At 39.8% G+C, this 22,924-nt stretch overlaps 3 protein-coding genes across 6 annotated transcripts in view; 2 read left to right on the top strand and 1 right to left on the bottom strand.

The window, feature by feature from the left end:
* Positions 1-8,857, top strand: part of cds1 (CDP-diacylglycerol synthase (phosphatidate cytidylyltransferase) 1) — a 28,849-nt gene extending 19,992 nt beyond the window's left edge. The window contains exons 8-13 of the mRNA XM_046385918.1: positions 232-319; positions 1,719-1,787; positions 2,623-2,775; positions 3,130-3,249; positions 3,606-3,709; positions 5,105-8,857. Coding sequence (XP_046241874.1) covers positions 232-319; positions 1,719-1,787; positions 2,623-2,775; positions 3,130-3,249; positions 3,606-3,709; positions 5,105-5,240 — 670 coding nt within the window. The 3' untranslated portion in view covers positions 5,241-8,857. The remainder of the gene's footprint in view (positions 1-231; positions 320-1,718; positions 1,788-2,622; positions 2,776-3,129; positions 3,250-3,605; positions 3,710-5,104) is intronic.
* Positions 8,858-8,917: 60 nt separating this feature from the next.
* tmem175 (transmembrane protein 175) lies at positions 8,918-14,843 on the bottom strand. 3 transcript variants are annotated; one of them, XM_046385915.1, is made up of 10 exons: positions 14,499-14,843; positions 13,867-13,905; positions 13,517-13,614; positions 13,359-13,410; positions 12,889-12,924; positions 12,693-12,776; positions 12,271-12,435; positions 12,016-12,094; positions 11,720-11,855; positions 8,918-11,304 (listed from the first exon to the last, which is right to left on the bottom strand). In XM_046385915.1, the coding sequence occupies exons 1-10, from the start codon at positions 14,841-14,843 to the stop codon at positions 10,632-10,634; spliced, it is 1,707 nt and encodes a 568-aa protein (XP_046241871.1). In that variant the 3' UTR covers positions 8,918-10,631. The 3 variants fall into 3 exon arrangements, with proteins under 3 accessions (XP_046241871.1, XP_046241872.1, XP_046241873.1); XM_046385916.1 differs by having other exon boundaries at positions 14,637-14,843; XM_046385917.1 differs by having other exon boundaries at positions 14,605-14,722.
* A 3,127-nt stretch (positions 14,844-17,970) lies between these two features.
* On the top strand, positions 17,971-22,707 carry LOC124057814 (serine protease inhibitor Kazal-type 1-like). Of its 2 annotated transcripts, XM_046386383.1 has the most exons (6): positions 17,971-18,401; positions 21,455-21,522; positions 21,890-21,950; positions 22,050-22,075; positions 22,229-22,332; positions 22,452-22,707. In XM_046386383.1, exons 2-6 carry the CDS (start codon positions 21,505-21,507, stop codon positions 22,495-22,497), a joined length of 255 nt encoding a protein of 84 aa, XP_046242339.1. In that variant the 5' UTR covers positions 17,971-18,401; positions 21,455-21,504; the 3' UTR covers positions 22,498-22,707. The 2 variants fall into 2 exon arrangements, with proteins under 2 accessions (XP_046242339.1, XP_046242338.1); XM_046386382.1 differs by lacking the exon at positions 17,971-18,401 and having other exon boundaries at positions 21,004-21,522.
* Positions 22,708-22,924: the final 217 nt, after the last annotated feature.

The following is a 22,924-nucleotide window of genomic DNA, read 5'->3' as shown; positions in this document are numbered from 1 at the left end:
GTGATATATTCAACTAAAGTCATAAAAAAAAAATATTTTCGTAACATTTGCAACATGTTGCCACAATAGATTACCACACAAGGTATCCTTCCCAGCCGCAGTGACAGTTACAGTAGAGCAGACACATTTTCCAGCCGCAGGTAGAATTAATCAGATTTTGGCTTGTGGTTAAATTGTTGTGGTAAATTTCTTCATCGTCTCTTGAAACATGGTGGAAATTCTTTCCTCCAGGTTCATTGTCCCGATCTCCATTGTGATCTGTAATGACATCATGGCCTATCTGTTTGGATTCTTCTTTGGCAGGACTCCACTGATCAAGGTAAAGCAAACCTTGTTTTACATTGTGTTTTACATTTTTGGTGATTTGAATTATGTTTAGTGAAGAAGTACAAGAGAGAGCTTCCATTAAGAGATCAGCGTCACTGCAAGACCAATGGTAGATATTTCTTTGTCTTGACAATCATGAAAATATGCTGAAATGCAATTTAGAGAATTGATTTTTATCATTTTATGTTGTTTGACGGAGGGTGACACGGTGGCAAGAGGGTCCCAGGTTCGAATCCCAGTCTGGGCCCTTCTGTGCGGACTTTGTATGTTCTCCCTGTGCCTGCATGAGTACTGCGGCTTCCTCCCACAATACCAAAAACATGCACATTAGGTTAATTGGCTACTCTACATTGCCCCTAGGTGTGAGTGTGTGTGTGTGTGTGTGTGTGGTTGTCTGTCTTTGTGTGTCAGCCCTGTGATTGGCTGGCGGCCAGTCCAGGGTGATCCCCGCCTGGGATAGCCTCCAGCCCCCCCGCGACCCTGACAGATGAGCGGTATAGAAAGTTTGATGGAACATTGTGAATGCTCAGTGGTGGTTATAGTTGGCTGTAGGCCTGTCATTCATTCTGACTTCGGAATTTTACGAGTTTAAGGAAATGTGGTGAAACACGTTGCTTTTATCATGGGAATAAAAATTAGAGTTGAAGACTTTCCCTGTGCAGCTTCTTTAGCTTACCTAACGTGTGAGTCATCTAAATATTACAGGGTAGTTCACACCATGTAGGTAATATAGGTGCAGAGGCCGTTAATGCAAGGTCTGTAACCGAAAAGTGAGCCAGTTCTTGATTCATGGCAATAGACTGAGCGCATTCTTGGTGTCCAAAAGGATTCACCAGTGTTGATTATTTTCACTGTTTATTTTTATGTGCTTTTCACTGACAGAATGTGTAGACTCAGCTGAGGACTGGAGAATGTTTTTTGGGGTGGGGGGAAGTGGTGACATATTTCTGTTAGCTTCACTCAGCCATGATGCCCAGGCTGCACTGGGGCAGTTTGCGGCAGGGATAGGAGTCAGCAACTTCCCATTTGAAGATGTGGTCCTGTGCTGTAAAGTCACTGATTGCTCCCTTTGGATTGAGAAGGTGTTTCTGTCACATATGAAGGAGTTAAAGCATCTCAGGGTCTCATTCATCATGTAAAAAGGGTGAATATGTGCCTAATCAGCAGTTATGCAGGCGTGTGTTAGACTCAGTATTAACCAGCTTATGTATGTTTCAACTGCAAGCCAATTGAGGTCATTGATGATGACTGCTACTGTACATCTGTTCACAAAAGAGTTTTTCAGTAAATCTGAGCTGAGGTTCATTTTAAATCACATGTAGTTTGTGGTGAGACTGATGTCATGTTGGTGTGAAAGACATCCTCTGTTTCTGTCTGTAACCCCCCTGCAGCTGTCTCCCAAGAAGACCTGGGAGGGCTTCATTGGAGGTTTCTTCTCCACTGTGGTCTTTGGCTTCATCGTGAGTACACTTCATCTGCTTTGACCACTCAGTCACATGGCCCCTTTTTCCTTCTGCCGTAATTTCCGGACTATTGGGCGCCCCTGAATATAAGCCACACTCACTAAATTTAAAAAGAAAAAAAGCTTGTACTTGCTTGTACATATATAGGCCGCAGTTGTCTATAAGCCGCAGGTGTCCACGTTGTCAGTCTCTCTTTCGTTGTCGCTCTCAGCGTCACTTTCACTATGGCAAAATCCTTAAATGAACCGCGTCATTGTTTAAGCCACAGGGTTCAAAGCATTTGGAAAAAGTGAAGTCCGGAAATTACGGCAGTTACGGTTTACAAGTGAACAAGGCAAGAAAATTTGCATTTGTTAGTGTTGTGCAGTAACTCACATTAACAGACACAGAGGACACATTTTAACACAAATTGAGACTTCTAAATTGTGGTTGATTATCTTCTAAAATTCTAGCGTAGATAAGAGACGGCCATTGCCTGAATTTAAGAGTTGTTTGTGGTGTGACAGTGTTGGTACTTTCCCAACATGCTCACAATTGCCAGACAGTGCTTTCATTACATTCACTCACATGAACGCACATGAACTCACACTCACTGATGATGTTGTAAACTGGATTTTTGTGGTTTAGGCTTGCCAAGTATCTTCATGTATACTGACCACTTTCACTATCACTCACTGGTGTTTATTAACGCACAGCTGATTGGAAATTTTCAAAACTGTACACATATGTGAGAAAAATAGTCTTAATTCAACATTTTGGGTGGCATAAGCTCATACTAATGTGATCTCAGGCTGATCTTTTCTTTGTGTCTTGTATATTGTCACTCCCTCAGCTGGCCTACCTCCTGTCTCAGTTCCAGTACTTTGTGTGCCCCGTGGGCTTCAACAGTGAGTCCAATGGGTTTACAGTTGAATGTGAGCCTTCTGATATCTTTGTGATGCAGGAGTACACTCTTCCTGCTGTGGTGCAAAACTCCCTGAGATGGGTAAGACTTTCAAGACTTAATGTCCTTTCATTTAAAATCTTTTGCATCAACTAAAACCATTTGAAATATAATAAACATAAACATATTGGACATGGCATTTCACTCTAATAAAAAATTACATTTCTTTTTATGTAAGCACACGTCCAATTTTAAAAGCGACCACACTTTGATTTTAAAATTCTTTCATATTTAAGCGTCAACAAGCTGACATTGCTTAAGTCTGCTTTTGCGTGATGTAGATTATTTCTCTTATTTAAGTATCAGTGATGACAAGAGGATCAAAATGAGACTTTTGGCTTTTAATCTAATCACATTTCCGCATTCATCCCATGTCTACTTGTCTCTCTCTTTTAGAAAACAGTGAACCTCTACCCCTTCCAGATCCACAGCATCTTCCTCTCATCGTTTGCATCTCTCATTGGGCCTTTCGGGGGCTTCTTTGCCAGCGGCTTCAAGCGAGCCTTCAAAATCAAAGTAAAGAACATTGCGGTTTCTCCATCACTTTTTCTCTTGTCCAGTAAGCTTACTCAGTCTGTAGTTGACTTCTTCATCGGGGGTATTGCTTTAGTCTTGTTTCTCTTAATGTGTCATGTTATTGCTTGAACATGTTTCACTAGATACAGTTGTTACTTCAATCTGTTTTCGGGCAAGATTTAAGTGTTATTAGCTCATTGTTTTTCTTTTTATTGGCACAGGTTAGTAGTCAACATCTCTGCACTCTGTTCCTTAAGTTTCTGTCACAATATACACACAGTAAACCTGTTGATCCCAGGCACTGAAGGCACCTATGTTCTGTTGTTATGACGCCCTGGTCTCCCTCTCCCCTGCAGGACTTTGCCAGCACCATCCCTGGCCATGGTGGCATCATGGATCGCTTCGACTGTCAGTACCTGATGGCCACCTTCACACACGTCTACATAGCCAGCTTCATCAGGTAAGAAGAGGAATGAAAGTTCAGAGGGAGAGGTGTCTGACAGTAAGATCAAAAAAAAAACTCAGCTTCCTTAAACTCATTTAAAGTTTGTTTTGTTGATAAATATTTCTATGGTAGTTCTCATAGAGCTTGATATGGCTGAAACACAACAGACTTCTCTGACCTGCAAGGGGAGGGTCACATGACCAACAGAAGCAACTGAAGGTGTCCTTAGGCTACTGTTCGGGAGCCTTCTTTAACTTCACTTGCATTAAAGAGCTGTATGGGAAATGAGTACAACACCTGACAGAAGAAGGAAAAACTGTAGTAAACAGCAGTAAAGCTTTTTAATGAAGCTGCCATGGTGAGCAGACAAATTTTGATTTGAATTGGGCAAAACTTTGAAATCTTGGTGCCTGGAACCCATCCCAGCTGATATTAAGAGAAATGGGGCAAACACACCTGATTTGTGAGGCTTTGAACTGTGGGAGGAAGCCTAAGTGTCTGTAGGGAATCTATGCAGACAAGATGCAGACTCCACACAGAACGGCAGTCGGCTGGCACACTTAAACCCAGAACATCTTGCTGTGAGCCAACAGCGCTAACCACTGCACTACTGTGCCTCTGTGCAGTCTTAAATAACTAATTTCTAGTTGATCAAAATTTCAAAAATGTTCCCTCAAATTCTTAAAACTGTCAGTATTAAAACCATCATCAGTCTGGCCTGCCTGATAGATACCGTTGCAACAGCTCACACAAGCAGTTGTGGTCACCCAGCAGTAAACATGCAAGCAGATTATCTCACTAGCCTTAGTGCCAGCTCAGCTTCACTCGTCTGTCATGTGACTCTGGCCTTGCAGTCTCTGGAGAGTCTCCTCAGGGACCTGAGGGTCCAGGAAGAGCAGGGGAGAGTATATACTACACTTCCTGGTTTGTTGATGTTGTCTAAGAGGCTTTTTTTTCACATACAGTCAGCAGAAGCTTTTAGATGTTCTGTTGGTCCATGAAAGGCTGCTGGATTTTGTTATTCCTTCATTGTTCCAGTTTTTAAATGTGATTATAAAAATAGGTAGCTCCAGGCTTGGGATTTTTTGTACTATTGTGTATTCTGTGGGCGGCACGGTGGTGCAGTGGTTAGCACTGTCACCTCATAGCAAGAGGGTTCCAGGTTCGAATCCCGGTCTGAGCCCTTCTATGTGGAGTTTGCATGTTCTCCCTGTGCCTCCCTGGTTGTCTGTCTTTGTGTGTTGGCCCTGCGATTGACTGGCGACCAGTCCAGGGTGAACCCCGCCTCTCGCCCGTAGTCAGCTGGGATAGGCTCCAGCTCCCCCGTGACCCTGACGGATAAGCGGTATAGAAAATGGATGGATGGATGTGTATTCTGTTTTGGTGACATTTTTAATTGTTGTGTTGCAGAGGGCCGAATCCAAGCAAGGTGCTACAGCAGCTGATGATGCTTCAGCCTGAGCAGCAGCTCAGCATTTTCCACACACTGCACTCCCACCTGAGAGAGAGGGACATACTGCCTCCTGCTGCTGACCGGGCTGAATGAAAGATGCCAACTTCACAGGGTGATGACTAGAAAGTGTGTGTGATGTTTTGGAAAGTTTATGTAAGCATGTACTTACATACACTCTTAAGTAGGCGTCTCGCAGAGCTTCCATCATCATCCTGCTGGTTCTTCATTCGACTTCCTACCAGCTCCAAATCATGACTTTGAAACTGAAGTGACTCTCCAGACTACGTGGAATAACCTTGTAGTGAAAAAAAACAAAACAAAACAAAAAAAACACAATACCAACGACAACAACAACAAATAAAATAAGCAGCTTTATTGCTTTCCACTTGGACGTGCACATAAACAACATGCTTGATGAGCAAACAGGCAGCCCCCATCCTAAAAACTTATAGACTGAAGATAAAATGTCTCATTGAACAAAACGGACTCTAAAGCGCACGGCTCTCTCAGTGCAGGAGGACGGCGGTGTGCAGTTTCCCCTGTGGACGGCAAATATTGCACTGACTTTAGCTGAACAGACACATTTAAGAAGCTTTTACCAGCATAAACTGGGCCCAAAGCGTTGGGCACATGGACCTGTGAACTACAGCAAACAGACTGTTGACTTGTCTTCCTTTGGTTTGGTTGTGGGGGGACAAAATGATGCAGCAGGGTTGTCAAACTTACTCTAGACACTGTTTTATAGACTGTGCTCTGTTTAATGACCCTAACCTCACAGCATAACTAAACATGTAGCATGTACACAAGTCCTGTTACGGGCTTCTGCTTAACTAAGCCATGTTTGTTCTCCTCTTCCACAGTGTGAACTTTTAGCTTTTAGTTGTATGTCTAAATCTAAATAACCTGCACAATTAAAGTCAATAAAGATTGACTGTAGGCATGTTAACACAGAAACTAGAGCATCAACACTCAAGTTAATGTATTGTACATAAATATACTGGAAATATTTAACTGAACAAATACCTAATAAATACTATATTTAATTGTGTGATCTACAGGGATGAAAGTAAAACACTTTTAAGCTTTGAGAAAAGATATGCAAAAAAGATATTTAACTCATTTGTAGCTTTTAGCATGAATAAATTAGATTTTTATCAGGTAGGGACATAGGTGTGATCTGAGGTTTCAGCTTTAGAGGGTGTGCTGGGATTAGAGATTGTGAATGAATTTGGGGAATAGTTCCACATCTGTAAAACATGCTTATTATTATTGAGATTTAAGATTAGAAGATCAATACCACTCTGATTCATTTTATTTATGCACATGTGTGGAGTCGGAGCTGGGAGGCGTGCAACATTGAGACTGGAAGGAGAAGAAAACAGTTAGCCCAAGTCCCACCCACCTTCACTTGTTGAACTAGCTTCGTGTTGTTGGCGAACAGAAGTTGCCTTCAGTAACTTTCCATAGTAGTCACAACAACCGGAAACACACAACAGCAAACAATTTGTGCACATGTTGAAGAGCAGTATATAATTCTACAAAGCAGCTATACACATACTACATTAGACAATAAATAATCACAGTTTTAATGTTCTAGTGTGGTATTCCCATACTTTCTGACCTTTGGTGCTACAATCCCATCTGATGCTCAGTGTGGAGCTGATGTGGGGTCCAATTTTCATTAAATTGAACTTTGGCTGTAAAAAAAAAACAACAACATACTTGTTTAGTTGTAACTTACTATAACTTTGAAGAAACCTGATGAAGCTGTGTCCCCCCCCCTCCGCTTCCAGTCTTAACACTAAGCTAGGCTAGTCACCTCAACTCCTAACAATAGAAGCTGTAATCAACACACATCTAATTCTGAGAAAGATGGCAAATATGTGTATTTCCAAAATGGTTTACGTTCTTTTAAATAAAGTCTCTGATTCCTTTATCGATATAAGCAATGATTTTAGTTGCACTGTAGCCGTATGAGTGGAGGGGGTCAATGCACCAGACCACTCCAAAGGTTCGCACATCCTTGGACTCAATGTTTGTTAAACTGTTATGCATTAAATTATTGTAAGATTAAGTTTTGAATGTAGTTTGCAACATAAGATGTCGTCATTGATGACAAATGCCTTGAGTGGAGCCTCTATACAGTATGTGTATACATACAGTACATTCTGTACTGCATATATGCATATTTTGAAGTATATAACATTTTAGCCTCTGGGCGGTGGCTTTGTTAGCAATATTTTCATTACATGCAAATTACAGTTGCAGTGATTCCTTTGAATAAGGTTTGGATAATTTAATTCTACAGGAAATCTGTGGCATTAATGATCAGTCACATGCTCACCAATGTGATAAGTCAGACACTGCATTATACGCATGTTACAAAGATGCATTTGTGGCTGATGGAGCCGATGACATTTTCTGATTGAGTCCAGATCTTCTCAGAGAGAAATGTTTACCAAAGCACTGTCTGATTAACACTGATTTCCTCCTTTTATTGGACCCGGGTCCAAACGAGTGTCTCCTTCCTGTTCCGACACCCTCTCTTTGTTCTGACAATTGGCAAAATGAGGAGAGAGTTTGGAACTGGGCCCAGAGTGCTTACGTTTGCATCTGCAGCCTGTGCAATGTGTATCATATTGTGCTGTTCACTTCCTCCAGTTGTTGGACGACTTGGCTGTTTAAATTTATTTGTCCACTTTGTTCTGTTCATATTCACTTCATAGAAGTGCATTTTAGTGTGTTTTCCCCCTTTGAGGTGAATTGGGTTGCTGGGTGGATTTTGGGACCAGCTGTGTTGTACTTTATAAATTTATAACAAAACCCTCTTACTGCTGAAACACACTACTGCTTCATAGCCTGTAGCTTTATCTCTGTCCAGCTTACATACTGAACAAGATGAAGCAGAGCACGCAGACATGTGGGCAGTGTTCTGACTTTGGCAGTTTAACCAAAAATCAACTCAAAAAGCAGATGGTTTTTAAACGCTATTTTACATGGAGTCAGGAATGTGCCACGGGAGTGATTTAGAAAAATACTGTCAGATAATTTATGAAAAACACAAAGACAGTTGTTAGAATAGTTGCTGATGTTTTCTGTCGATCAACTAATCAATTAATTGACTTAAAGCATCCACACAGAATAACATTATTTTTTTGCAAATCCATTTAAAAGATGAAGTCAAAGATGAAGACAGTGATGAAGTTGAAGTATTAATTGGCAAAAAATTGTTTTTGTCCACACCATCAATCTAACTTTGTCACTTAAATACATAAATTATTCTATTTAAGAAGTGTACCATTGCGTTGGTACACTCAAGGCTCAGATTAAATTGTTTTGTGGACTAATTTATATTAGCTATGAAGGTAGAACACTTGTGGCAAATGAACATAAAGGCAGGAAAGAAAAAGGTACCAGTAGCTTTAGTAGCCCAGATGTCGGGTAATGATGCACTGCAGATGTTTGGTTGCTTATCTTTTTAATTTATCACTTTATGTATATTTTGTGTGATTTGCTTTGAACAGAAATGTTTTCTAATGGAAATCTAGCTTCTGGAGTGGTTAAGATTAAAAATTATATTGAGGAAGAATGCTATTAATATATGGGCAATACAAAGTAATGTATACACCAACTGTTGATATCTTGTTAGGGATATTGTGAAGCTGTTTACTGTATGGAGGTGAATTAAAGTTGTTTTTTTTTCTTTAAAATGTCTCACATTGAGTTGATCATGTTTTATGGGCTTTTGATAATGACGACAGCAAATTTACTTTTATGCTGAACTTCACATTTATTCACAAAGCAAAGCTTGACAGTTTGTGATATGACATTTAAAACAAAAAGATTTTGCACAGTGTAAAACAGTGAATGCAGCATTTGCACTCATGTAGCTATTAGAAACAGACAACACCTGCACTGAGAACCAAGGAAGCCATCATGTTGGAGGAGTGTCGACTAAACCATAACATACATACAGGGTCAGGCATGTATCCTCACAAGCAACAAACAAAATAAAAATATTACTTGAAGTTGGAAGCTTCTGTTCAGTCATTCTTCACAGACTAAAAACAAGCAAGAAAGAAATGAGTGTCCAACCAATCACAATCACAACAAGCTTCCCACATGCACACATTGTTTAAGCACACATTTTTCTGTCATCGTTATTCTTTTAGCTTTCAGCTTCTCCATCACCTGACAGCTTTCCATTAAAGTGCATCTCAGATATGAGTTCCCTTTGAATCAGTATCAAACACACATAACTGTACGTCACAGCAGAGCACATCATTATCACAGTGATCAAAATGGCTTTAACAGAAAAAACAACGACCCCTTCTGGACAAATGGACAAATACCACACCTGACTGTACAAACCTCTCTGTGCCAACAGCATGATAGTTTTGATTTAACTGATTCGTTCAGATGACAATATATTAACATTGGGTTGACATTATTTTCTAAAAACAGAATTTTCAACCTAAAATCATTATCACTTGAACTAAAAACAGCATTGCACAATCTGGCCCTTTTCTACTTTTAAACATAAGGTTTTAGGGGTCATTTGAGAATGGTAGAAATATAACAGCACAGGAACATATTCAAAAAGGTGATATTACATTCCAGTAGGCAACACACACAAATATCTGAATCAAAATACTTCAAAAAAGTGCAATTTGAAATTTTATGGCCGTATCAGTCCAGTGTTTAAAGTGCTGAAAACTACAGACTTAAACCCATGCTTATTTGCTCACAGATAAACCTCAGCATGTATACTGGGGGAAAGGGAGACAAGAAACGAGAAAACAAACTTGTCATTGTCAAAAATGGAAGTACACAAAGTACTGAAATCCTTCTGCCATCAGCTCTCATGTATGAATTTCTGTAATTGTCTGAACATATTAAGAAAATCTTGTCTCGGTAAAAAATAATAATAATAATAATAATAATAATAATCATGGCTGAATTAAAACTAGCTGATGGACGGACTGAGATTTCAAGGCATCAGTGAAAACAAAAATTAGCTGTTCTCATTTTATACCTTTTGTTACTCTGGGACTTCTGAATCAAGGCGGGAAACTCCGTCTGGATCATTTGAAACTAAGCTTTGCAGTCCCTGAAGATAATTGTTTTCATTATTAACCAATAAAAAGTAACATTAGTATACCCTTCAAGTTATTGTTTACAATATTTTAAATGAATGGCTAGGCTTTGGCTGTCGATATTCTTCACTGCCTGCATGTTTTCTAAATCTCTACACCTTCTATACCTTGCCTTCACCATGTGAGGTCACAACAAATCCCATTAGCAGTGATTCCTTCTGTAGATTCACACCAGTCTGAGTGTTGAAAAGGGAGCCATCTTCTTTTCCTTGTGGTGGTTTCCAATTCAAAGCCTTAGAGTAACCATTTCAGAGATCAGGCATTTTACTAATGCTTCACCCCTCTGTCAGTTAATTTAATTTTCTCTAACCACTTCCCTTCAAGCTAGCTAAGTAACCACAGCGTTGAATGGCACTCTTGCCTCGTCGTCTACCTCTTCCACAACAGACCTGGGGTCGCGCCTGTCGGGGCAGAAAATGAGCCGTAGCAGAGCTAGTCCAACACGCACCAACAGCCTCAACACAAGAAAAGCAAAAGGCACTGTAATCTCCATCAGGTGGAAAATTGGGGCACTAAATTTACTCAAAATACAGGTGAGGAAAAATGTCCCCAGAGCTACACAGGGATACAGAGACAATTTGGCTAGCATAAACACGTGCTCGCATCCACCATAACGTACATAAGGGTGCAGAGTTTCTTTTTCGTTATAAAGAGCGACTACCCAAATAGCGAGCTGAAATATACCTGCAAAGAAAATGATCACACAGCTAATCTGAATGGCTTCCAGTTCATTGCGAGAGTTGTGTGGGAATTCATGTGTCAGCTGGTAGGCTAAAGGCAAGCCTCCAACAAATGCCAGTGAGAAGGTGTTCAGCAGGCCCATGAAACGTGTCGCCTTGGTGACATGGAGAAAGAGCGAGTGGTGCACAAACCACAGGAGGCCGACGGTGACGAATGAACCGAAGTAGGCGAGGTACTCTGGGCCATAGACTTGAAGAGCTGCTATCAGGCTGCCGCCAAACCGCTTCTGCACAACGGTGGGGTCTGGAACATTGTCCTCACTAAAAGGGACCAACCAGAGAGGTTAGCCCTCAAAAGGTTTTTCAGCACATCTCAATGCTTTTCTTTTTTTTTTTACACTATTTAATGCACGGTGGTTTTATGTTACTGCAAACTGAGTTAATTCTAACATAAATATCTTGTGCTCAGACACATCTTGACCATTTGAAAGCAGCTTTGAAGATGCTGTTAAAAAGTTGGGGCATGAGCTAAAGGGTAATATGCACATATGCACACATAACTGGTACGTAATTACAGTAAATCCAACTAGTTCATATATTACAATGCAATACAAAGATTGTCTTTATAGAGCAACACATTGGTTGCATTAAATAAGATCTTGGGGTCTTTTATCCATCTAAACTGTAACGTATTTATCTGCTGTCTATTCATTTAAGGAAAGAAAAAGAAACAAACCATATATCAAGGATGAGGAGTGTTGCTACAATGGCATAAACCCCATCACTGAAAGCCTCCACTCGCTCCTTGCTGAGAGGCTCATTGGGTAGGTAGGTGTAGAACAACATGGAGTCAGGAGTCTCCTCCACCTGACCTGAAATGAACAAGTTTTGGTTCATGTTTTAAAAAGGTGACGCAAAAGACACTTGTAATTCTGAAATAAATCTGGATCCACATCCACATTATGTCTGACCAGAAGTAAACCCATATTTGATAAGTTTCTCCCACCCGTCACAGTATGATCTAGTGCTTACCAATTGCTTTGCTGCGACACCACTTTAAAGACTGGGAGATGTATGGCAGGAAGATGACAATCGCCAACAACACATAAGACTGAAAGATAAATTGAAAATATCACTGTGAAAAAAGGGATTTACATCATACATACAGCATTAACAAATCTCAAACATTTGCTTGCTCCAGCTTCTCAAATGTGATGATTTTCTCATTTTCTGTCATTGTAAACTGAACATCTTTGTGTTTTAGATTGTTGGTTAAATGCCACCTACCAGCTGGAAGAAGATGAAGGAGAATATGCTGGCAAAGAGGCACATGAGGGGAACCCGCATGATGACTTTGAGGATGTGGTGTTTGTAGAAGGTCTGGTTCTCGGAGATCTGGATCTGTTCGTTCAGCAGGAAGGGACGGCTGAAGGCGTACACCACAATCACCGACTACGGAAACATAAAGCATCTCCTGTACGATCATGATGTATATGATTACACACAATGGAGATAAGATGTAAGCTAAGTAAGAGGTTTGTTTTTTTTACTCTAACATTGATTAATTGTTCCATGAGCACAAAACAAAATGAATTGTTTTTGAGGACAGAATTATTTGATGTTTGGGAAGTTGTATTAATTAATCCTCAGGCGACCTTTCTTCTCCAAAGGGACTGGAATAAAACACTTAAACACTTTAATTGCCTCACCTGAATGACACCCATGACCATCACACAACCACAGAAGAGTAAAATCCCGAGGACGTTCTCAGGGAAGGTTGCCATGAGGGAGAACTGAAAAGATAAAAACATGCTGTGTAATGACACCAGTGAACTTAACATGTATTTGTGCAAACACTGGGGTTGATTCAACTCCTGCTGCGCTGCTGCGGTGACTCATACTCACTGTGTACGGTAGAAAGGTTATCAGCATCATGCAGGCCTGAAATAGAACCGAAAGGAGAACTTCACTTTAGAAGACGAAAACGAGCTCACCAGAGAAAGCCGGTTTCATTCACATGTAAAAAAAAGTTTTCATTTAGCTCTTATCATGTCAGCTGAAATTGGGTGTTGAACCAACTGGGCAAAAAGAGTTAAGAAAGAACAAGCTGGCCAGAGGTAATTAATCTGAGAGGTGATAGAAGTTAAGTTCATTTACATGAATGCAGTAAAATGGCTGTGTTGACAGATGCCATAAAACACAGCTGGCAATGTATGTCATATAATCCATATAATCGTAACAAAAATATGAAACTAGACATTCTTGCAGTTGCACATTAGTTTCCTTTAGTGGGACACAAACTTGCAATCCAGTTCCCAAAGATTTCAGTGCACACAATCAAATAATAACAGTGAGCTCACTGAAATGGTACTCACAAGGTTCAGCAGGGCAAGACAATCGTCAATGCGTACAATTACTTGAAATAACCTGAAACACAAAGGATGAGGAAGTGAAAAATAATAAGCCTTAAAACTGATGTTATACTACTACTACAACTGCTACAAGTAGTACTCCTAATAACACAGCATCTCACCTGATATGAGAAGCCCAAGCAACAGTTACAATCAGGAATGTCATTAAGTAAACAGCAATTTTTGTTGTAAGCAGAAGCTGAACACTCTCTCTCAGCTCCTGCAAGAAGATAAACACAGATTTATAACATGACGCCTTTTTTAAAGTTACAACACGACATTTCAACAGTATTACAGTGCAGATTTATAGTATATCTGGTACACTTAATACTGAAGCTGCACTAACATCGATGTGTAACTCAAACAAATCTTAATAGTGCTATGGTACACAACAGTCTTCATTCTACAGATTTAGAGGGAAAAAAATACTGGCGTGTACTATTACACATCTGTTACTACTGTCAAACAATACCTCATTATCTTCCATCTTTGTATGGGCGACAGGTAATATCTGTAAATAAAGGAAACTGCATCAGAAGACACATCAAGTGCCACATGGTATTATGACATTATTAAGTGTTGGCTAATGGAAGCTGACTACTGTTTACAAGAAGAGAAACAAAATCCTAATCGTTGTTTCCCTGTTTGTCTGATCACAACCTGTTCTCGTCTTGCATTCAGAATTCTACTCCAGTAACAGAATCAAAGTACCATCAGGAAAAGCTCAGAAGGTAAAATAACTTATTAAATAGACTGAACGGCCCCTTCTGGAGAACACAGCGTACAATATTATTGCATTAATAGCACTAATATGCTCGTATGTAAGCAACAATTTTAAGTTGTAGTAACTTAAGGAGGTGGTTAAAGGATCGGTATTTGGATTGGTAGTTTTATCTCTTGCACTGTATTGTATTTAATATGTTTGTCGGTTTTGTAGGTAAAAGCACAGCTTTCAGAATAACCACTACATTACACCATACTATCTACAGCTGCCAGATGGATGTAGACAGGTACAACGTTTACGTATCACAATGTCAAATGAAAATGCTCAAATACTTGCGTCGGTTTGCTATGGTTTCACCACTGCTTGTGCAACATATTTACTCTGATGTGTGAATAACTATGAAGTGATGCTACTGATGCTTCCGTCCTCGCTCCCGTCACGTGGTTAGACGTCTCTGCAGTACAAACCACCACGCTGCCCACTAACCAGATCCTCAGGTATGAAGCTCGCTGAATTACCATGACGGTGGCGATGATGGAGATGAGGGCATCGCTGTAAGCCAGCAGTCTGTGCGAGGACTGGGTGCCGCTGTGGCCCTCTCTCTCGGACGCAGTGACGCTATCGGGGAACGAAGAGGAGGAGGCGGCGTGACTCCGCGTGCCTTTCTTCTCCATCTCCTCCTCAACATGGTGCTCTATTATGTCGCTGTCGTCGTTTTCCCCCATCGCGAAGGAGCTAAAGCACGACAGAGGACGCAGCTGGGACCATGAAGCCGACGGACAGCGCTGTTCGAAAACTGTCGAATAACAGCTGATCGAGGGCGGGGAAACCGGAAGCAGTTTCCTGGCAGTTTTCCCGTCGAAAGCAAAGATCGTGCACTGACGAAGATGAGCTACTCGGTAGATGAAACCAGCGATCCAGCGATGCAACCCGGTCGGTACGTTTTTAGCTCACACCGTCTGCAGCCTTTTGGATGAATTCACTTTCAAGCTCCATTATTTTGTTCTCAACTCATTCAGTGAAAGTTATTCCCGCTGGATATACTTTACACGTTTCATTAGAGAAAAGTGAGAGGATCACATTTGTGAACTGTTGACAGGAAAGTGGAGCAGACTGAACAGAATGTGTTTTTACAGTAATTTAAGCATTTGAAGGCCCCACAAAATGAATGTGACTTTGCAAAACTAGACCAAAATATTCCTATTTCTTATACTGTTGTTGTTCAGACTGTGTCAAATGTTTTATTACCAAAGAAATGTCAGTGGGCACAAGGAGGTTGCAGTGTACAGATTCAAGGATTCAAGGAGCTTTATTGTCTTTTCACACATGAAAATTAGTTTCCCTGGTCCCGGTATAAGCCCAATAACCTACAAAATACGTAACTGCTATAAAGATAGAACAACACTATATAAATATAAAAGCAACCAGAAGGAACAAAAAAAGATGCTGGTCTTCCTCTCATCACTGCCATTAAGTTAAACAAATCCAACAAAAACTGTTAAAGCACAAAAACTCCCTTTAATAATACTCTTGTGAGGCTAGAACACATTTAATATTTTCTGTAATTATGTCCCGCCAGCTGTGAAGGGGCTTCTTCAAAGCTGGCACTGTCTTGTCTCTGTTGTGCTTAACTGTGTATACACTGTGGATATTTGTGCAGATTTTTTGATTTTTTTTTTTTATTCTTCTTTCTATATCTTTTTTCTTTTTACATAGCATTATTTCATAATTATTTTTATTTTATTTCATTATATTTTTATTATTATTTTATTTCCTGATCCTGGCCCACAGAGCTGGTTACAGAGCCAGTAGGCTGATTTCTACACCTGACAGGACGTCACTAGTATAATATATTTACATTTTTCAGCTTTTTGTTCAGTGTTCCTCCATTAGCAATTACATGGCATCTGAAGGCAGGGAAGGAACTGAAGTGAAAACCAAGTAATCATAGTGCACTGAGCAATGTTTAGAAATTGATGGATTTTATAGTAAATGTCAACTTGCAGTGATAAAGTACAAATCTGTAGTTTAATGGGTTTTTTTATCTGTACTGAATTAATAATAATAAAGTATATTCTCCACAAAATCCCTGCTTAAAGTCATTAAGTTGCTGTCACTCTCCAGCTCTTTGCATACACTGTAGTCATTCCTTTGACTGTGTACATCGGTAGAAAACAAAGGCCTGACAGAACAAAGTCAGCAGATTAGCCTCCACCTTCAGGAAGTACAAGTGTGATGGTTCACTAAGTGTACATTAGATGTGTGAAGCCGTCTTCTGCCTCTGGAGGGAGACATTATACTGTATCTGACACAGAAGCAGTTAAGAGATTCGGCTTGTTTTTGTGTTTTCTTTTTATGTCCTGTAACTCTTCAGTATGCTGTTGCCACAAGTTAATTTGTCTTTTCACGTCTATCATTCTCTGTTGCCATGTATTGTGCTGTTTTCAAATGTTATGGTGACATGGACACATTAAGGTTTTGGAATCCTCCCTGCATCTCTCTCTTGTTTCAACCCTTCTTGTACTGACACACTGCTGTTGGCTTTGTCAGCCTCAGGAGAGCTGTGAGTTGGAGGTCAGGATGCAGCGCCAAGCCTGGGGCAAGTCTGGAGTCATGGATCCCGATGTTTCTCCACCAGTCTTATTCAACCCAGGTTCAACCAATGCGGCCATTGCCTCAGGCAACACCTTGGGCTGTCCCTCCTGATGATGTCTCTGCATCTCGAGGTCCTCCTTCATGAGCCCTGTCCATTCAAATGGACCAGGTCTCTCCACAGATGCACCAGGATTCCCTGGTTAGCTGTAAGCTCTATAATACAGTGAGAAAATTCTTGACAATTTAGAAAAAATTTAACAGCAAAAATGACTGTAGCTCAGCTGCAGGAGGTTGATCATTGGTCATGGTTGAGCTTAGCAATGACACTGACATTCTGACTTTCAATACTCACCTTCTGGGCTTCAATCTGCTTTTGAAGCACAAAACTGGACTATGAGCACAATTCTTCCACTACGAAACATTCAAATGCTGAAAAACAACCACTGCAGAATTTATTCTCTCTGCTGAATTACTCTTGTCACACTTAACAAACGAATGTGTCCCCAAAATAAACTTTGAGAAAAAATTGTTGTCTGAAAACTCCTTCGCTCAACTGAGGGTTTTTTTTTCAGTCGGAAACATTATATCTTTAACTCTGACTGCTTTTTTATATTTATATAGCGGTGTTTATATTTATTTGCATTAGGTATTTTGTATTTTGTAAAACTAATTTCGTTCCACCTCATGTTTCTACATGTGTGAAATGACAATAAAGCTCCTTGAATCCTTGAATCCTTGAAAACAAAATGAAAACACGTTGTTGATATTATCACTTTATCAGTCTGCATTCAAAACGAATGTTCTGCCTTGCAGTGACTTGTAAATGAATACATTTGTGTATATATTTGCAGTAATGGACATCCTAAATTCAAATTATCAGTACTGCATAGATGAAAAGACTTAAAAGACTAACTTTAAAACCTGCCATCAATCCTGTAGTGGCTTGTCTTTAACAAATGCTCTTAAGCCTCTTCAGTAAAATCTCCTATACCCCAAAAGATTAGAGGATGTTTCATTTTCTGGCATTAAAGGAAAACACTGTATCCTGCATTTATGGACCCATTAGTGTAACACAATTCAGAATTTGAAAGTTGCATAAAAATTTCTCCCCTGTGGCATCACATGAATATAGTAATGTGACAACTGGTAAACCACAGAGAGTAAGAAACTGTGCAAGAGTCAGAATACAGACTTCGCTAAAAGTCGTAGTCTTTAATTCTTCAGAATGGGCTCAGTACACAGGCAGGCAGTCAGCTGAAGCAAAGCCAAAAAGCCCAGCAAAGATCCAAAAAGCAGGGAAACAAATAACACAGAGCACAAATGTGACGTCTAAATAAAACAGGAAACACAGAGCACGACAAAAGTTTGAGCACTCTACGATTAAGTGCAAGTACTCTGCCCGTCTATGTTCATAGCATGGAGGAGAGACATTATCTTAACAATGAAGTCCTGTAAGTACCATGTGTCCAAAGTTCTTTGCAGAAGTGATAGATAATGCCATAATACACAATCCAACTTTTCTGCTCCTCAGTAATAATTCACAGATTTAGAGTCGCAGGATTAAATGATAGACCTCAGGGTCTTTTTTCATGGCATTGTGTTCACTGTTCAACAATATTCAACAGCCAGTGACTAATTTCTTTCTATTTGCAGTTTGTTGCTGGCCAGGTGATGTTCTGTGGGTTTAAGTAAGTAATTGAAACACACCAGAGTTTTATCTTGTAAGGGATTGTATTCTACCCAGTTTTGCACCATGAGATAATTTGTACTTTTCATCTTTTCCTTTGTTAGTTATACTACAATCATACAAACCAATCAAGGCAGCACAAAGGGAAGTGATAGCTGAAGTGAGTGGCTGTAGTGGAGGCCCCTTTCACTGTTTTCAAAAGATATATTTAATAAATGAGAGGGCATTCACTGCCTGCAAATGTAGCCTAGCAACTAAGAGCTACCAGCAAGCCCATACTGAGGTGTCTGTGAGCAAATGGGAAAACAGACAAGTCACATCAGCACTTCCATAGGAAACTGTAAAATGGTGCCATTTTCAGGATCCTCTATGTAAATGAGTTGAACAACTATCAACACAAATAATTCTGACAGACTTAGTTGAACTGAGATGAACTTGTTATTTGAACTTGTACTTGCTTATTTATACATTCATAAGGAGCAACATTATCCACCATCCGGATCCATCTGGTGTTTCTGGTAACCTGATCAACATAAAGTCAACATCGTCTTTTAGGTTTTTCTTTTTTTTAAGCTCTGTTTGGTTCACAACCAACTCCCAAGGGAAGTAGCCTATCTGACCAGCGGTGAGAGTGAACCAAAACAGTGAAGTGGCAAGCTTCAGACTCAGCGGATGATTCTCACTAGGTTCATCACTACAAGTCACCCCTTTATCACTGTCACATTATTTTCACATTGCAATATGACACATTGCTATTATAAAAATATCAGCTATAGCCGCTTTGATATTAATTTGATTCATTTATTCATTTTTGTATCATCTATGAATTTCTTGTGTAAGCAATTCAACCACAAGGAATAGAAAATTTCACACTTCTTTCCCGAAATCTTCTAAGCAAGATATTTAAAGCATTAGCAATATTTTTTGTGGCAGAGGGGTTTTCATTGTCATCTCTTTAAAACCTTGATTTATTTGAGAGGATACTGATCCTTCCTGTATGTACACCCCTGTACATTTATATTGAATATATAAATCACAGCGTAATGGAAAAAATAAACAACAACACTGACCTTCATCAGTGAGCAGACAATTACATAACATGATGCAGACAGCAGTGTATTTCAATCATAACTCCTTCCTCCAGACTGCAGATTATTTCAAGCTTTTTTCCCAACATGTGGTGGAGCATTTGTGGTGGCACACATCTGGACATGCTTAAAAACAAACAACAAATTTGTAAAATCACACTTTCTCTGTGTCCCTTCTGAAAATAAAAATAGAAAGAAAAAAAAGCACAACCTAAAAGCACATCATTTCCCTGACTGTCACCAAGTCTGATACATGTAGAATAAGTCGAGGATTATTCTGCCAGCTGGCTTGGAAAACAAGAGAAACATGCAGCACAGCCCTCTAAGCTTCTTTTGCCATGAAAGAGTATTCTCAGAACATGCTGCTGCCCGGAATGAAGGAGTGTTTCTCTAAAATAATTGACTCAGTGATGGAGAGCAGTGCGGACAGAGAGAAACATGTATGATGCAAGATCTCAGAATGATGAAATATTTCTTATGTAAGCTGATGGTTTCCCTTACAATATTGACTCGTGATGTTTTGCCCACTGGTCATTTTACCTAAGATCTTCTACAATGTGAGATCCAAAACTATCTGAAAACTCCCCCAAACATTGCACCAAGAACCAAAACTTGAGCCTGAGAATATCAAACCAAACAAAAGCCATAACAAACACAAAGACAAAATGAACAGAATGACCATGAACTTTCCTGCAAATATCACAGACCATCAAATGTGATTTCCCCTGGAGAGACACCCAGGTGGAAGCCCGTCTGCCGAGGAGCACTCTTCATATCTCATTTCCCATCCTCATGCGGCCCTCCCGTCCTCCTGACCCCTTTCCCTCCTTTCTCCTATTCATGCCACCCCCTTCTACTGGTTCACATCCCATTATTGAGACATAACTGACTGGTTGGTTATTGTAGTCAGAGTGTGGACTGTTCCCCCACCCACAGCCCACACTTCCTGTCCCCAGACATGAGTCCTGATACATTAATCAGTTTTGACAGGAGAAGTGGCTGCCATCACAACCCCTGCTGTCTGGATTTGCAGCTCATCACTTCAACTTAATAAACTCTGTCAGATGTAACAGCCCTGCTGACAGTGGCACCTTCCTTCAAAAATGACCACAGTTCACTACACACTAAAAAACACATTAAGTGTAGGACATGTCCACATTTGAGTCAAATGTTTCTGATGGACTTTATAGTATTAATGGTATTTTCTAGGCCATTGTAGCCTATATGGAAAGTCCATCCATCATCTTTACTCAGTGATACTGTGTAGGGTCAAGGGAGACAGTACCCCCAGCATGCAATAGGTCAAAGATGGGATGCACACTGCACAGTTTTCCAGTCTATACAGGTACATGCTGCTTGTACTACCGACTGGTGAGCTGTACAAGTTGGGAAGACTTCAGCAGCTGAACAGAACACAGTGAGGACTCAAAGGGACATGCCAGTTGTGCCCTCCAGACTGGGAAAAAGAAGGATGAATTGCTCACTAGTATTTGGACAAGCCTTTGCAGTGGCACAGGTCATGAGTGCGTGTTACGACGTAACAGACTTGTACTTGTACTACACTTGAGTATTTCCAATTTATGATACTTCATACTTTTTAAGGGGAGATTCATAAGTTGCCATAAAGGAGATTTTAAGTGCTGCAAAATCAGCCTTGTTCTGAAATAGGCCATTGTATGAAGTATATTTTGATGCAATTACTGTTGTACTTTTACTTTAAAAAAAATTTAAATGCAGGAAACATATAAAAGCATAAGCATAGTATTTCTGCAGTGTTGTATATTTGGATCTCCTGGCAGACCTGTCTGTCACCAAGTACACTTGTCAGATGCTGCTTGCTGTTTACACTTCTGCAAGTTTGACAAGTTGAGAAGAGTAAATAACGTTTCATGTGTCCATATTAATGAAGGAACAGGGGTGTCACACAAGTGTATCAAAACATGATAAAAAGCTGCTTTCCATTTAGTTGTGCTGGTTTTGGAACTCTGGTACTGCAGATGCTGGTTCAGCAGCTCCATGACATCCTGTACAATGGTAAGACTTTTTCATGTATTTTTGGATGATAATGATGCTTTATGTCATGGATTACAGCCATACATGACCGTTTATCAGGTTTTTGGCCTCGCAGACAACATGTTGTAGTATATGAATATAACTTCAGTGTTGGCTTTGGTGTCTTCAGGGAAGTTGTTAATACCCAAAGCTGTGCAATACTGTAGAGTTCCAATTTTGTATAGTAACGCAAGCTGTTCATGTAAATTCTGATTTAAGATTAGTTTGGGTCACAGTTACTGAGAGCGAAAGTGCGCACTAGAGAACATATGTTTGAACTGTTTTAGCAGAGGTGAATTTCTAAACAATAAAGAAAGCTCACTGACTTTAAGGTTCTGTCATTATGCAGCTGAACACAATGTCTGCTAAATCTTCTCTGCTTCTGGTCCTCATTTTGTTCTCCGTCTCAAGTAAGTTTTACTAATTTAATGGAGTTTATTCAATGTGTTCTAGTGAAATCACTCCAACAACAAAACTACTTCTATATTTTGTGTTTTTTTTTTTATCAGATGAACAAAGGAGGAGCATGGGAAAGGTAAAACAATGAATTAAACTTTTTGATAGTATGTTTACAGTATATTGTGTAGTTTGAAGTAGCTTGGTGCAAGTTTTTAAAAATAGAATTTTACAGGGATGTTGGATATTTTATGCACCATTAAAGCACATTTGTCAAAACGTATGTTTTCAGGTTATGCGTTATGTACACAGAGGGTGTCTTCTGAAGTTTCGCCCTGTGTGTGGATCTGATGGAATCACCTACATCAGTGAGTGTGTGCTGAGGGAGTTTAACAGGTAGGAACACTTGCAGAGATGCTTGGTCTCAATTACTTACCCGATTACTTAATGAGGATTTTCTGTCTGCATAATCAAGTTCTGTCACTATTCTAAAAGGCATAATTCTTCTCTCAAAGGAAAACAGGAAAGAAAGTCGTAAAGCTTCGAGAAGGACTTTGCTGAGGAAGCTGCAGCAAAACAAACTCATAATGTGCATTTCATGACTTTGTCATTAGAATGCTGATTTTCATTGTTTAACTTTTCAGTGAATTATTACTGAAGCAGGAAAAAAAAACACAGTTTGAGCAAATTCTCTTGAATTGAATGTCATCTGCTTAAATCTTGTAAGTGTTGACAAAGAAGGTTAACATGAATAAATTAAGAACCACCTGAGAGATGTTGCTGTGTCTTTGTGTTTAGTTAAAATGTATGTCCTCAGTCTGTAAAAGTTAAAACACATGAAACATATTAAACAAACCAGATATTTGCATATTTCAGTGTGTTCTGTTATTAAGATCATTATTATTATTATAAAGATAATATTATTAAGATAAGATCTCTCTCAACACAACCAGTCCATCTTGAGCCGGGGTCTGATCCGAGGTTTCTG

Source organism: Scatophagus argus, chromosome 4, assembly GCF_020382885.2.
Source record: "Scatophagus argus isolate fScaArg1 chromosome 4, fScaArg1.pri, whole genome shotgun sequence".
In the NCBI taxonomy this organism is placed as follows: Eukaryota; Metazoa; Chordata; class Actinopteri; family Scatophagidae; genus Scatophagus; species Scatophagus argus.
Note: the sequence above shows the minus strand (reverse complement) of the source record. Positions and strands in the feature narration are given on the sequence as shown.